The sequence below is a fragment of the Lemur catta genome, chromosome 9 (assembly GCF_020740605.2).
Source record: "Lemur catta isolate mLemCat1 chromosome 9, mLemCat1.pri, whole genome shotgun sequence".
NCBI classification, from domain to species: domain Eukaryota; kingdom Metazoa; phylum Chordata; class Mammalia; order Primates; family Lemuridae; genus Lemur; species Lemur catta.
The window spans coordinates 34,151,498-34,168,876 of record NC_059136.1 but is presented as its reverse complement, the minus strand read 5'-3'; the positions used below and the strand labels follow the sequence as shown (position 1 = coordinate 34,168,876).

Sequence of the window (17,379 nt, the reverse complement as noted above, 5' to 3'; positions counted from 1 at the left end):
GGCATGTGGAAAGCCAAGATAGGCAGAAAGCTAGGCCTCTTGCACCAGTTAGCCAAGCTGTATTAATAAATGCAAAGGAGAAGTTCTCAAAGGAAATTAAAAGTGCTACTCCAATGAACACAGGAACGATAAGAAAGCAAAATAGCCTCATCGCTGGTATGGAGAAAGCTTTAGTGCTCCGAAAAGATGATCCAATCACCCACAACATTCCCCTAAAGGCCTAATCCAGAGCAAGACCCTAACTCTCTTCAATTCTATGAAGTCTGAGAGAGGTGAGAAAGCTGCAGAAGAAAGTTGGCAGAGGTTGGTTCATGAGGTTTAAGAGAGAATCCATCTCTGTAGTATCAAACTGCAAGATGAAGCAGTAAATTATCCAGAAGATCTAGCTAAGATCACTGATGAAGATGGCTACACTAAAAAACAGATTTTCAATGCAGACAAAATAACCTTATATTGGAAGAAAATGGCATCTAGGACTTTCATAACTAGAGAGGAGAAGTCAATGCCTGGTTTCAAAGCTTCAAAGGATAAGTTCACTCACCTATTGGGGGCTAATGCAGCTGGTAACTTTAAGTGGCAGCCAAGGCCCATTTACCATTTCGAAAATCCTATCGCCCTTAAGAAATGCTAAAACGGCCTGGCGCAGTGGCTCACGCCTGTAATCCTGGCATTCTGGGAGGCCGAGGCGGGAGGATTGCTCGAGGTCAGGAGTTTGAGACCAGCCTGAGCAAGAGTGAGACTCCGTCTCTACTAAAAATTAGAAAAAAATTAACCAGACAACTAAAAATATATAGAAAAAATTAGCCGGGCATGGTGGCGCATGCCTGTAGTCCCAGCTACTCGGGAGGCTAAGGCAGGAAGATTGCTTGAGCCCAGGAGTTTGAGGATGCTGTGAGCTAGGCTGACGTCACAGCACTCTAACCCAGGCAACAGAATGAGACTCCGTCTCAAAAAAAAAAAAGAGAGAATTATGCTAAAACAACAAAGCCTGGATGACAGCACATCTGTGTACAGCATGGTTTACTGAATATTTTAGTTATGTCACTGAATATTTTAGTAATGTTTTAGTTATGTCACTATTGACACATAGTACTCAGAAAAAAAGAATCCTTTCAAAATATTATTGCTCATTGACAGTACACCTAGTCACTCAAGAACTCTGACAGAGATGTACAAGGAGATGAATGTTGTTTTCATGTCTGCTAACACACCTATTCTGCAGCCCATGAATCAAAGAGTAATTTCAACTTTCAAGTCTTATTATCTAAGAAATACATTTCATAAGACTAAAGCTGCCATAATGGATCTGAGCAAAGTAAATCAAAAACCTTCTGGAAAAGATTCACTATTCTAGATGCCTTAAGAACATTTATATATAATTCATGGGAGGAGGTCAAAATATCAACCTTAACAAGAGTTTGAAAAAAGTAGATTCCAACTCTCATGGATGACTGTGAGGGGCTGTTCAAGACTTCAGTGGAGGAAATAACTGCAGATATGGTAAAAATAGCAAGAAAACTAGAATTAGAAGTGGAGCCTGAAGATGAGATTGAAATGCTGCAATCTCATGATAAAACTTGAACTGATGAGGAGGTGCTTCTTATGGACGAGCAAAGAAAGTGGTTTCTTGAAATGCAATCTACCCCTGGTGAAAATACTGTGAACACTGTTGAAATGACAACAAATATATACCACTGTTATGTACCTATAATAATTAAAAATAAAAAAAATTTTAAAGAAAATGTTAAAGTTAGAGAAAAGCAATCAAAGGTGAAAGGCCAGTTACATCACTCCATTGCCACATATCTAGACCTAAGGTTTGCAGATGAACACGTCTCAAATGATTGCAGAAAACAGCAAGTACAAGCTAAAATAGTAAAAACTGAAAAAAAAAATTTAAATCCTATCAAAAATCTCACTTATTAAGTCTGCTTCAGAAAATACTCAGACAACATCCTATTCAAATACTGTACAAAGTCTGTGTACTGAACTGCTTCTATGAAACTGCACCATCATCGCTTGAAAGCAAATGTCACTATAAGGAAATGTAAAGGTGTTAAGAAAGAAGGTACCTCTGTTTTTCAAGTCCTGTCACCTCCAGCAGCAAGATAGCTCTAGCTTCTTATGGAACTCCTAGCAGCAGTGTACTTAGTACCTGGCCCCTTCAGAGGTCTGAGACTCCACAGCCCTATGGGGTCCCCCTTCAAGCTCCTAATTCTCCCTAATCCATCTCTTCCCTTATGTTCCCCTGGCCCTAGAAGTAACTTGCTTCCTGTGATCTCCATTAATATCTAAGTTATCTCACTAACCTCTTTTGGCTCAGGCTTCTAACACTGTATAAATAAATCCATTTATTAAATTTTCAGTTTTAAAACAGTTTCTGCTTTCCTGGTTAGAATGCGACTGATACCAGAGAAGTTCTATCTAGTTACACCGTTATTAGTTTAGCAATTAATAAAGTGATCCTCTGATTCTCCTTCCTTTGTGAAATGTAAAGGAAGAAACAGAGTGATTAACAGCAGGATTCAGGTTTTCCTGAGTGCCCAGCAACAACACCATCATAGTAGTACTAAAATCTCACCTGGAATCCCTAGCAAATGGCAAGATCAATATATTTTAATTTTAGTCTAGTTTATGACATGCAGTTAAAGTTACTTGACTTAAATGTGACAAGAATGAACAATGGAATGAAAATTGGGCGACCTGATTTGTAGTCTTGACTCTATCACAAAATGTATGACTTTATACAAGTCAGTTGACTTGTTAAACTAAATCTCACACATTGCTTCTGCTTATAAGCCTATGTATGTTCCACTGCATCTTTCCTAATGCTGACATCTAGTGGATACACTTAGACTTTGTATTTTAAAACAAAAAATCTTATTTCAGCTATTTTAACTTCAAAACTCAACAGGATATTGGGCCATGAGCAATGAATATAATAAATTAGGAGACCAATACTGCCCTATAAATGGAAGTAAACCACAATAAAATAGTATTACATCAGATTGTCATGGCATCTTTGTGTCTGATTCAAAGATTACTGGTACTCTTCCATGCCTCCAGCAATTAAAAGTTAAACCACCAACACAAATTAATGTCAGAGCTTCAAATTTAGAACATGAAAGCAAAGAAACGCTTCCTGCTACAATGGCTTGCATCAGGTACAAAGGGTATAAGAAGGACTAGTACAAAGTTCCAAGGTAACTAATATGTGAGTATCTAGGATGGTGTGTGATAAAAACACATAAAACAAACTCAAAATTATCTATTTTATAAGGAATTATGAAAGTTTCTACTGAAAAAAGGTTATCATTAGACAAAAATAGTATTCTAAATTTTCTTAAACTTAATACTATTTTGGAATCCATGAATACAAATTAACAATAAATTTTATTTCATGTCAATAACTCAAAAGAAAAGCGTGACCCACAGTCCACTGTCACATTTAATTGTCAAAGTTGTTATGCTTTTTTTTTTGGAGCAGCATTCTGATTTGGATTATGGCTTTCTTTATATAACACACTGCAAAATAAATATATGCCAACAGTTTTAATAATGATTAATTCTGGAAATACAGTATTTTAAATGTTTCATTCCAGTATATATTTCAAAATTATACTAGGGTGGAACCTGTGGCTTTGGGGCCACAAGTGACCTTCTGGATCCTTGAGTGTAGCCTTTTGCCTGATCCAAATTTTACAGAACAAATCCTTTTATTAAAAGGGGTGCAGCAGAGAAAGATGCCTCCCTTTGGTGCTTAAAAAAGAACAATCTTGAAATCAGAAGGCCACAGGTTCCCCACCCATGACTGACATAGAGGCAAGAGCAATGGGCACACTACTGGTGGAAGTGGAAACTGGTATGACCGCTTTGGGAAATTAGCCTGGCATTCCTTATGAAGTTCATGTGTATATTCACCCAACGAACTATAATACTGTGCAATTAACTATATATAGCACAGATGAACAGGAAAACCAAAGTGCTGAATAAAAAACTTAAATCAGAAAACTCTATTTATAGAGCATATATAGGTATATAATATACCATTAAACTAAATGGCATATTAAAGACACTGGTTGTTTCTGAGGGGAGACAATCATAGCTTTGGGCAACTTCAAAGATCTGATATTATTCTAGTTCCTCAGTTAGTGGTGGATTCATGAAGTCTTTTTAGTCTTTTTTTTTTTTTTTTTTTTTTTTGAGACAGAGTCTTGCTCTGTTGCCTGGGCTAGAGTGCCGTGGCGTCAGCCCAGCTCACAACAACCTCAAACTCCTGGGCTCCTCCCAAGTAGCTGGGACTACAGCCCCACACCACCAAGCCTGGCTAATTTTTTCTATTTTTAGTAGAAAAACCGGGGTCTCACTCTTGCTCAGGCTGGTCTCGAACTCCTGACCTCAAGCGATCCTCCCACCTCAAACTCCCAGAATGCTAGGATTACAGGCATGAGCCACCATGCCTGGCCCTATTTCTAGGCTTTATAATTTACAAATAATATATATACATTCTTTTGTATGAATCAACAACTTAAAATATTTAAAAATGTAAAGTCACTGATACTCAGAGAACACATGTGACTTATTCAAAGATGCCTGCAAAAAAGCCTGGACTGGAATTGAGGTACCAGAATTCTTTCCAATATACATTCTATAATACATGGATGATTAATCAAAAATATTTTATCATTATTATATAAAACCTGAAATATTTCTATATCTAGTGTTTACAGTACCTGGCAGTGGTAGTTGTTTTAAATCAAACAATTTTAACTTAGCACCTGTCTGCCAATCACTGTGATAGATACTGAATATCTGGCACTGAGGAATTCAAAGACAAGTGGAAGAAACCAGACAAGATAGTGTGGCCATGCTTCCATACAGAGACAAGCAAAGGATACTATGAACACACAGAAAAAGGAACACTTAATCCAACTTTGGTAAGGTAAATAAGGCTTCCCAGAGGGGCTGATTCTTAATTCTTTCTTGTTTGCTATTTCTTTTAATAATGCCAATATAAGGAAAAGCAGAGAAAAAATAATAATATTCACATACTCTATCACCCAGATTAAAGCTATAACACTTTGGCCACATTTGCTTCAGATGGCCTCTCCACTTTTTTTGTGTGCAGTTAACCTCTCAACCTCTCCCAACCAATTTTCTTCCCCTTCACTCGTCATTCTCTTAAGGTAATCAATATCTTAAAATCATACTTCCTTTCCAAACATATTTTAAAATTTTTACTACAAAGATAATACATTCATAAACAACATAGTATTGTTCTGCTTTTCAATTTGCATAAATGATAAACTATGCAAATTCTTTGAAAATAATTGGCTTTTCTCACTGAATTTTTGAGAATTATCCATGTTCATTCATTTTAGCTATTACACACTATTTCATTATTCAAATAAACCAATTTATTTATTTATCCCCCTACTGATGGATAGTAAGATTGTTTTCAATTTTTTACTATTAACAAATTATACTTTACACATCTATACACACACTACATATACTTATGCCCACATACAAGAGTTTCTGCAGCATAGCTATCTAGAAACAAAAAGGCAGTTGTAACTTTACTAGGTGGTGCTAAATTACTCTCCAAAGTATTCCATTTCTATCAATTCAATGTTCCTTGGTAAAAGATTTCCTCTTTCCCATCCTCCAAAACCTCAAATTTAACTTTTAGATTGTGAACTCTTTCATTTTGTATTTTCTTAATTACTAGTAAAAATGTATACCTCTTTGTATGTTTAAATGCCATATGAGAAATGTATATTCATTTCCTTTACCTCCTATGCCACTGATTTCTCTACTATGTATCTCTCAGTCCCAAACCTACATTCCTGTATCACTGGGGCTGAGAACTGGACTGTACTGCCACTACGTTGTATTGCAGGAGCTGAGAATCTGTAAACATTTCCCAGACATCCTTGCTAGCTGGGCTCCTGTTAAATTATGTCAATAGGAGATGCTGGAGCGTGAGAAGAAGGCAGGAGGAAGAGAGACGCTTCTGATAAGGACACGCTAACAGTTGATGCAGCAGTGGTGTGAACAGGGTGAGCCCAGTAACCAATACCCTAAAATTAGAGCCAAGTGCAGCCTGCGGGTTCCAACCCCATGGTGGTAGCAGGCTATATCTTTAGTAGCAGCAGTAGCAGCATTACTACTTCTTATTTTTTGCTACTCAGTTCCACCCCCTCTTCCTTTTGCTTTTCTGGCCTAATACCTTTGTAACCAATCCTTTGTATTAAACTGTTTGAAATACCCAAAGTGGCATGTTTTCCTGACTTGATTCTTACTAACACACCACCCTCCTTTTTTGTTCCTCCTGAGTTTTAGGAACTCTAAATAGAAATTCTGGATACTTGCTGGACATGACGGCTGATTCCTATAATCCCAGCAACTAGAGAGGCCAAGGCAGGAGAATCAAGGCCAGGAGTTTGAGAACACCCTGGGCAACATAGCAAGACCCCTTCTTTATAAAAAAAAATTAAAAAAAAATAGCCAGGCATGGTGGCACTCACCTGTAGTCCCAGCTACTCAGGAGGCTGAGGTTGGAGGATTGCCTGATCCTAGGAGTTCAAGGCAGCAGTGAGCTATGATTGTGTCACTGCCCTCCAGCCTGGGCAACACAGAGTGGGGAGGAAGGAAGGAAGGAAGGAAGGAAGGAAGGAAGGAAGGAAGGAAGGAAGGAAGGAAGGAAGGAAGGGAGGGAGGGAGGGAGGAAGGGAGGGAGGGAGGGAGGGGGAGGGAGGGGATTTTTTGTAAAATTCTGGATACTAATCTTTTGATGCTTATATACAAGGCAAATATTTTCTCCTACTCTCTGTCTTAACTTTACGGTATCGTGTCATAAAAGTCCAATTTTTCATCATTTCTTTGTGGTCTGTGCTTATTGTCTAAGTAATAATCTTCAAACTTGCCTTAGCTATTCTTGGCCTTTTATTCACTCATGTGACTATCAAATTCGACAAAAAAACCTGATGGGACTTTGATTTGATTTTACATTAAATATATACATCATTCTGAGGCAGAATTGCCTTCTTTGTAATATCAGTCATTTTGTCATTTAATCTATGAATATGGTAGATTACATGAATCCATGTTCTACTGCTAAACCATTCGTGCATTCCTGGGATCAAGTCTATTTCATCATATTAAAAAAAACATATATTCCTAGATTTGGTCTGCTAATATTTCACCTTGGATTATTTCATAAATAAGATTAACCTATAATTTTTCTCTCTATTCTTGTCTGGTTTTGCTATAAAGCCTGTTTTACATATAGGCTCTTTCTATTATTTGGAACAGTTTATAAACTATAGAACATGTCAATTCCTCAATGAGTTTCATAGGAAAGTTCTTTCAAACACTTAAGAAGTTTAAATCATTTTCATTGTTGAAACTCTAGCCTTTAGCAGACACTCTGTCCCACAGCCAGTAAACATTTGTCAAATTAATGAATGAATGAACAATTCAAGTAAAAAAGCTTATTTATCAAAAAAGAGAATACCTAAACTAAGGGCATCCCATCAAAGGAGTAGCTTTACGTCCAATGAAACAAAGTGCAACTTTATATATTAGGAAGTAAGCTTATGGAATGTGTTACCTACCATGGGATAATTTAAATATAAGCTTCACAAAGGTTAAGAAAATCAAGGGCAAGAGTAGCAAAGGTTTATTGCTAACACATTAAACCTAGCCTAAACAGCAACGATATGTTTCCATAATATTCTTTACTACAAATGAACTAAACTGATCTTCAATGTTCTTTCTCATATTCCTATGCATTACAACATTAAGACCCCAAATCCTTAAAACCTTGATCTGAAGACCAACAGTCATCCTCAGAAATAGCACTTTTTTTTTTTTTTTTTTTTTTGAGACAGAGTCTCACTCTGTTGCCTGGGCGAGTGCCGTGACGTCAACCTAGCACTTTTTTATTTTTCTCTTTTTGCATAGAGAGTAACTAACGGCTACAGAGACATTCTCATCCATTACACATGAACATGCCAGCCCTGCAGAGTGAGAGTCTCTGATGCCTCTTCCAGTCACCAAATAGCAGCAAAAGAGCAAGGAACTCAAGGCCTCACTCCCAGGTAAGGAGGCATTACGGTAGTGAAAAGACGAAATATGTACCATCCATCATTCTTTCTTCCCCTCAAAGATTTCACAGGAAAAGGAGGGAGTGGGGGAAGCAGGAGGCCTGAACTGGGTGGAAATCTGCCAGAACTTGGCATGTGGAAATAAAGTAGCATTCCTAGTTAACCCACTATTCCTGAAATGGATAAGAGGTTCTTAAAATTCATTCTTCTACTTTCTTTCTCCCATAATTTGAGTTAAAAGATAAAGTATTCTCTGAAGTGAAGCATCCCTTAATTTCTGGGGTATACTGGGGACTCTACTCAACATTAATAGTCCCTGATGAGGAAAGACATCAGGCAGAATGACTTTATATCCAATCACCAATGCATAAGAGAATCTTAGACAAGGAAGGGACCATCCATACTAAAATGGAAGACTCAAGCTTTGCCATTTAACCTTAGTATTATATAAACTGATTCTACAACATCCACGCCAGGTAGCCATCTAGCCTCTGCTTAAATGTTATTCTGCATGACTTAAATTTTAGACTTCTGTCAATTTTTAGAAAAAAGACACTTAAGCCAATGATTGAATGATTCAAAATTAAGACATGAATTCTGCCCTCAAGAACCACATAATCCTTGTATTAAACTGTAATTCTCCCACTTGTTAATTTCTCCTCATTGGTCTCAATTCTTAAGGGCCTCTTGGAACCAAACTAAACAAACAATCCCTGTCCTACTTGAAAAACCATTAAACATTTGAAGTATCTTAAAATATAGTACAGTGAGGTCAAAAGAAAATTACCCATGAAACTATATATACTCACATATGCAAAAAAATTACTAACAAGTCATCTCCTGTCTACTAATTATAAGGATTTAGCTTCTGAAAGTGAAAACTGTTTAGGAGTGGTTTTTTAAAGAAATATTTAAAACAAAGACCTTCTTAAACGTTATAAGCTAAAGAAACTAAGGGCATTGGGGCCATTTTTCTCTGAGTGTGATCTTAATTTTTGTATCCAAAGCATCCCGCACAAGGCTTTGCATGCTATAAGTACTAAATGAATGTTAAGTCAGTAAATGAAATCTTACTGTGTGTAACATACTACGGCACATACAATTCATCCAAAAAGAATTTTAAAAAATTCTAAGTGTTCCTGAAAGACATTTAATACTAGTACTAAAACTGCTCAATCAGGGAGAAAAATTCTCACAGAAAAAAAAATTTCTTAAGAAAAAAAAAAGTATGATTAGGTATGCACACAAAGGAATTTAATACAATGAAATTACAAAAGGCACAAATGTTTCTCTTGTTCTTGAACTTAAATCAATTTAAATGAACTTAAATTAAAATTATTCCCTTAAATATAATTCTTCCAGGTTCATCATAAACAGAATACAAAAATAAAAAATAATATATCTTTCTCTTCTTGGTGATATAAATTTTAATAAGATATATACTTGAATGATTTTCTACATTTATAAATCAGTACCTCTTATGCTCAACAGACTCCAGCAGAGGTCACTCATTACATTCCAAGTAAATGACACTGTAAAAGCTGATTTTTTTTTTAAAGGGCTGATTTATAAAGAATAGAAACTAACCTATTGTTTTCCTAGTATTGTGGAATATGTTAATTTTAAATGACTTTCTGAAACCCTTATAAAGACCAAATATAGTATGTGCATATCATATCAACTTTTTTGAACTAAGTATGCCAATCTAATTACTACACCTTTTACAGTTTTACATAGCATACAAGGGAAATATTTATATAAGCTAAAGTTCAAATCACTAAACCATTTAATATTTTTACTGTCAACCTTAATAACAAACAGGGAAGGCTCTCTAAAGGAAAAGATGTTTATTTAGGAATAGAGAATTGCAATGCAAATACGCATGACATAGTAAACTATGTGTGTGTATTCAGAGCGGTAAAGGAAGACAAAAGATTTTAAAGGAAAAAAATCAGAAGGATTACATAATTGTTTTGAAATAATTATCCTTGGCTACAAAGATCAATAACAAGGGTGACATCAGTCTGAGGTTGGATAGGCAGTTGCTGGGCAAATGTCCTTGCAGAAATATTTTTTGTGTAAGGTTGCAATGGTCTTTGTTCAAGGTTGTGGTTTTTGTAGAGTCTTTTTTCTTTATCAGGTATACAAGCATGAGAATCCTCTCTGCATGGTCTTTCCTGGCCCTATGTGTCAAGGTTTTCTTAACACTAGTGACTTCATTTTGATTCTCACAACTTTCATTACCATATGTCTGAAGTTGCTGGGAGAGAGAAAGGCGAAAAGAAGGAAGCAAAGGAGATGAGAAAGGATAGAAAACCTGAGCCCAGAAAAAAGGGTTTGTAAAATGACTTGAAATCATGTAGCTTAACTCCCTAATCTTATGAAAGGGAACTTAAAACTAGAGAAACTTGGTGACTTGGGCAAAAGCAGCAAATTAGTAAAAAAAAAAAAAAAAATGGAGTTTAATCCACTGACCCTGGCAGTGCAGCTTTTCAGAACATCTTCGAAATATGACATCAGAGCCAGATCACATTGAGAGAAAGAATCAAGTACCACTACCCCCACAACCAAAAACACAAAAACAGAAGTCAGATATCCTACCAAGTCCCCTTCAAAACGACTGTTAATGCTGTTTTTGCTATCAACCAAACTTCAACAGACCTGCCATTCCCTTTATTTATAGTCCAACTAGCAGGTGCTGGACAAGCACTGCAATTTTAGTGACAACATTCCAGGCTCTTTCTAGCTTAGGCTGGCACATTATCGCTGTATAGTTCATACTGCTAACGGAAATTCAAAACACTTGGTGACTTTCTGCAAGTCTTTACCTTTTTTTGTGCTTCCAGAACACAAGCATCAGAACACTTACTATTTGTATCCTTCCTATGGCAATGATGACATTTCTCTTGTTAAAAATGTTCGGCATCTCATACTGATTTTTTTTAAAACATATTTACTTCATATTTCTTTAAGTAGAATGTGAGTTCTTTGAAGAGAGGAACCCTCCTTGGCTTAACACTTATTTTTTGCTATTATTGACCAGCAAACAGAAGTTCTTCTAAGCTATTTCACAAACTTCTAGCCTACATCAATAGCCTATTTCTAAGGAATGGATATTTAACTACTTTAAGATTATAGAACACAAAAAACTACACATTAAGTGTGATGGAGAAAGGTCGGTCTAGCTGACTTTTCACTAACCAAGGTTCTTAATCTGGGGTCAACAGAGAATTCAGCGATTTGTGAATGTGGATGGGAACCTTTCAATTAACCGCTACATGAAAATAAGCGGTTCCTTCAATCAAGACTATAGGCAACAAACCACAATAGTACTAGAAATACCTATGAATTTGTCATTAATAGAAATCACAGATATTATAATGTTATATGACAACTGTTACAGACTTATCACTATTTAAAATTATAGTAAACAGATTCACTAACACTCTCTAATGTGAGAAACATGTATAATAATGTGAGAAAACATACATATTACCCTATCACAAATTTGTATTTGTAATATTTTTTTTAACAGTACTTCAAAATAACTCATTTCCTTTTTTTAAGACACAGGGTCTCACTCTGTCACCCTGGAGTGCAGTGGTGTGATCATGGCTCACTGCAGCCTAGAACTCCTGAACTTTAGCAACCCTCCCAAGTAGCTGGCACTACAGGCATACATCACCATGACCCGCTAACATTTTTTAGAGATGGGGTCTCATTATGTTGCCCAGGCTGGTCTCAAACTCCTAGGCTCAAGTGATCGTCTGGCCTCAGCTTCCCAAAGTGCTGGGATTACAGGCATGAGCCACTGCAACCAGCCCCTTTTCAATCCTATGTATTTTACTTCATAAAATCACGAATCATCATTAGAATCATATTCTGAAGTGGGATTCACAGGCTTCACCAGATTCCCAAAAAGGTCCTTGGCATAAAAACTGTTCAAGAACCCCTGCACTGTAACATACAAAGTAGGTGAGGTGAAGACAATTCCGAAGGACTGTTGTGATAACTGCCATATCAGCTCTACTAACATGACAGGCTAGTTTTGAGATGTAAATATCCCTTGTTTATGACTAGGAAGAGCACAGAAAGAGATTTTAAACTGATCATTTGCACTTGAAGAACACAAGGTATGTCTACAAAAAAATTACATTTTCAAATACTTATTAACTTGTTATAATTAAAATAATTCCAATACTACAAATGTTTAAGCATATGGGACCCTTTAATAATAACTACTTTTTTAAAGTATCCTTTACTTCTAAGATTTAAATAAAAGAACAAAATCAACAGGTAGAATTCTTATTTAAAATAATGTATAAAAGTATCATCCTTTCTAGTTTCCAATACAAAAATACATATGTACATACCTATACTTTAAGCTGCTAAGACCTTTCTTGATCAACTCTACTGATGAATAGCTACAATGACTTAAAAAGGAATTCAAAGATAAACAAACACATACCTCTCCTATTGAAAGAAAGCTGTAAAAAAAAAGTTCTAATTAATTCACATTTTCCCCACTACTTCCTATTCTAATTCAGAAACTAAACAATAGATATTTCCTAAAGACATTTATAGTAGTTAAATATTGAGTAAAGAACATTTCCCTTAAATTATATGTAGTCAATGTTGGTTTTTACTTAAATCACAACTTTTCATTTATATTTGAATAATCATTTCCCCCAAAGACATATTTACCTTCAGCCAGTGCTGGTGATTCTGTCCTTGTCCTTCTGTCTGTTTAAAGAAAGAAAAAAGGAAGAAAGTCTAAAACATTATTATACTTTAAACAAGATTTTATTACAGTTAACATCAAAATTCATGAATGCTATCACATGCAAATTTATGCACACATATTTATTTTTATACATATAATATATAACACACACATTATCTCCTTGGATTAACTCAACCACCATTTATAAAGGACCTATTAAAAGTAAGGCATCATGGTAAGCCCTGGAAAACATCAGATGATAAGACAACCTAGATGTCACTCTCAATACACTCGAAGACTAATAGGTATACCAAGAAAAGTACACAATTCTCATCATAGCAAGGGATAAGAAGGGAAGGACAATTAGTACTTCCTCTTTATTCTTGTAGCAAGGGCCTAAAATTATCAAAAGAGGCATATTTATATATTCTTATCACAGTTTAAGTTCATTCAGTTTTAATGTCTTAAAAATTGGTTTTACCTCCAGGTACTAAAATCCTTATTCCATAATAATAACCTATTATTTGCCAGAGGCACATTTGGCAAAACTCAAGTGAACCACAAATTCCTCTCTAGGGTTGATGTTACCATTTATTTCTAAGCCTAGAGCAATCTGAGGTAAAATAAAATCTTCAGAATGAATTATAACTGCGGTAGGGCACAGTGGCTCACACCTGTAATACTAGCACTCTGGGAGGCGGAGGCAAGAAGACTGCTTGAGGCCAGGAGTTCAAGACCAGCCTGAGCAAGAGTGAGGGGCCATCTCTACAAAAACAGAAAAATTAGCCAGGTGTGGCAGCACAGCCTATAGTCCCAGCTACTTGGGACGGAGCCGGAGAATCGCCTGAGCCCAGGAGTTTGGGGTTGCAGTGAGCTATGATGATGCAACTGCACTATAGCCCAGGCGACAGACCAAGATGCTGTCTCAATCAATCTATCAATAAAAATAAAAAATATTATAACTTTGCAACTAAGAGCAACTATAGCCACTACAACAAACTAGCTTAGTTCACAAAGACAATGAGAAGAAACATTTGACTAACGGAACTAGACACCTTTATGTGAAAATTTCTTTCCCTAATTGTTTATTCTATGACCCATGAGTTCTGGATTTAACAAACATACAATTTCTATGTATAAAAGTGCTAGGTAACATCTTGAGTGGATAGAGTACTATCTTCCAAGATGATAAATGATCTTACACTGTCTTCCAAAGGCTGAAATGTAGTGCTGTGCCACCAACAGATTTTAAAAGAAAAAAATGAGGCTCCACTGGATCAGACATTCTGATCTGGGGGAGGAGAGAGGGGATTCTGCCAGGAGACACAGGAAGGGGTTCTGCAGCATTCTGGAGCCATAATTATCACCGGGTCATCTGGGACTCCTTACTTTGTACCAGCATGCTAAGGAAGCAGTTACCATGTGGCGGTGGGCATGGGGAGGCCAGTTGTAAACTGACCCTCACAACCAAGAGGACCTATGACTGATGCTCACTATGGGGACAGGAGGGAATATACCAAGAACCGATGGGATCTGACTGGTGCTGCCATGCTCAGTGATAACTCTAAACAGGTGGCTGCAGCAACTATGACATAAAAAGAAAAAAGAAATAAGGACACTGATCCGCTGGAGAAGAAAGTCTGGATCACTGTACCAGGAAAAAGTTTCAACCTATTGAAGTGCTAGCTGAAGGTTGGAAAAATCTAGAATGACTGGTGGAGAACTGTTAACTATCAACTTTGTTCCACTAGCTCTCCTGTTGTAAATCTATTGTAAAGACTATGGCCACCACCATGAAAGCTTTGTAGTAGGCTGGACTTAACAGTCAACACTTAATGGAGGGTATAAGCGGGTGAGCTGTGGAGGGCGCCTCTTGTGGCTTCTTGTTTTCACTCCAGCTGAGACACTTCTCTTTGGCTGTACTATCTGTGGCTCACTTTCTGCTCTGCAGCTTTGTAATAAGAGATGCCTACAGGAATTCTTCAGCCATTCAGAGACATATACAAACCTGGAAATTTGAAGCTGTTAACATCATGGGCAACCCTTGATCAATGGGGGATGATACCTGGTAAATAAATACCACCTTCCCACCCAGAGCTATATTCTTCTTGTTTTCTCAGAGGGCTTCCTCAGATCAAGCCCCAGTTGCTCACAGAAATGACCAGCTCAATAATGCACCATTGGATTGACTTTCCCTCCTTCTTGTTTCACTTGCCCCCATCCTCCAACTTCTGTTTCTTATTAACAGGTCCCCAAATAAATTGCCTGCAAGAAAGCACCTGTCTCAGGCTCTGCTTTTGGGGTGAAACTAGGTTAAGACACTTGTCTCACAGGATCCCACACTCCCTTTCTTTTTGTCCTACCTCACTGGATGGTTCCTCTTAATCTCCTTTCCTTAATCTCCTCCTCTTCTCTCAATCTCCTGAAAGCTGACATGTCCAGAGCTCAGTCCTGAGTCCCCTACTCCTTTTGTGATCTCATTCTGTCTTATGGCTTTATATCATCTTTATATCTCATATATGCCCAGTCTAGACATTTCTCTCCAACTCCACACTCATACAGATACTGCCTACTCAATATTTCCAATGGCATGTTCTAACACACACCTTAAACTCAACATATCCAAAACTAAACTCACCTTCTCACCACAAACCTGATTTACCTGCAGCCTTCCCCATCTCAGCTGATGGCAACTCTATCCTTCCAGTTGCTTGGGTTAAAAACCTTAGATTCCTCTTCAACTACTCTTTTTTGTATACCCCATCTTCCACCCAAACTCTCACTACCTAAAATCCTCACATCTGTTATCTCCTATTAACTCAAAGTTGAAGATCCAGCTGTATTAGCATTATTAGATCTATTCCTTCTGTATTCAAGAGGCTCTAAAACAAGGGCTGTGAAAACGCACATGGGGTTGTCTGGAGCCACCTTAGGTAGAAGTGTTAAGGCCAAACAAACACGTACGTTTATCTAAATGGTGCCACTGCTATTAACATGCCATGCTAAAAATGCAGGTGATCCAGTACTAGATATTCACGTGAAACAGATTTTAGATGTTAGTAACTAATGCAATATAAGTTTTAGAAACACTCGGTAGGCCAAGTGAAACAGTCTGAAGGCTGTATTTGGTTGACAACCCATCAGTTTTCAACTTCTGTTATAGAACTTCACATTGTCCATTATGTTAATCCTTAATCTTTCACTTTTCTGTATCAATTAGGACATGAATGGGCGTGACCCTACTTATGTTCAAAGTCTAACTACTCTGTTTTTTTCTCAAAGGCTCCTCTTAGATCGTTACAAGTGGAATGAATAAACACTTTTTTGCTTTTTCCGCCAAAGACAAAACTTCCTTCCCTAAGGCCCACTGCAATCACAGAGAAATAAACAAAACAAGTGGCTTGGCTGGCCACTTTTATAAACCACAGGAGAAAAACCAGTGCCACTTGCATAAATCCATGGGGAAAAGTTCAATTGTCATGTCTAATTCTTAACAAATCAAGACATAATAAAACACTTGTATTTACCCTTAGAAATCAAGTAAGGGTCATAAATAGTAAATATTAACTCATATTTAAACTGGATAATCCAGGCTTCTAAAATCTACAAATCTATAGGTTCTTCAGGTAAGTGTTAAAATTTCTTTGCCTCCAGCAAAGATAAAACATAAGTATTATGACTTCAGAACAGTCCATCAACCATGTTTATAGCGTTGCAGTATTTCAAATGATGGTACATAAACCTAACTGGTTACACAACCTAGACTGCATTCCTCTTTCATTTAGGTATATGATAAAATCTAATGGAACTCAATTTCTTTAAGCCTCCCTTGCTAAACACAAAGCAAACTTAAAAACCATCTCAGAAATAGAAAAAAGAACACTTGAATTAATGGGCCTATTGCCCATGTTCCTAGATCAAAAAACAAGTATTATAAAAGTGCATATAACTTAACTCCAACAAGTATATGAATAAATTTTAACTTAAGAACTTGAAAAAGTGTTCTATATTCACTTGGGAAAAAAGAAACATGCAAGTCTATAAAATTTTTTTCAAAAAAACAGAACAGATGAGAATGACCAGTACTTGCCACTAATAATTAAAATTGTGTGAACTAGTAGAGATACAGAGTTAGTAGGAGAGAACAGTGAAGTGAGAACAGTTCCAATTGTACCTAGGTCATTAAATATGAAATGTCTGATTTCAAATCAAAAGTTTAGATTATATCTCCAACAAGAGGCAGTACAAGTAATCAAAGTATGCACCTAAACTATCGACACAGTTTTGCCATCTCAATGGTAGGTTGTTTATGCCAGCAGTGAAGACGCCTGGAGAGCCAGTAGCGATGAAATCACAACAGGCGTTTTCTATAGCTTGTTGAGAACTGCATGTTTTTCCTTGCAAGAAGTGGTCCAAAGCCTGGAAGAAGTGGTAGTTGGTGCAAGGTCTGGTGAATACAGTGGATGACAGAGAGTTTCCAAGTCCAGCCTCTGTAGTTTCAGCAGCGTTGTTTGCGTGACCCGCGGCCAAGTGTTGCTTGCAAAA

General features: G+C 36.8%; 1 protein-coding gene across 7 annotated transcripts in view; it reads right to left on the bottom strand.

The window, feature by feature from the left end:
• The window catches only part of CYRIB (CYFIP related Rac1 interactor B), a 150,847-nt gene that overhangs the window by 41,760 nt on the left and 91,708 nt on the right, over positions 1–17,379 (bottom strand). For 5 of the 7 annotated variants that reach the window (XM_045561465.1, XM_045561460.1, XM_045561463.1 and 2 more), the window contains one exon: positions 12,816–12,854. Coding sequence is in view for 1 of the 7 variants with exons in the window: in XM_045561460.1 (XP_045417416.1) it covers positions 12,816–12,854 (39 nt within the window). In the remaining 6 variants the exon portion in view is untranslated. Of the gene's footprint in view, positions 1–12,579; positions 12,599–12,815; positions 12,855–17,379 lie in introns of all 7 variants that reach the window. The other 2 variants (XM_045561464.1, XM_045561462.1) reach the window with 1 other exon arrangement.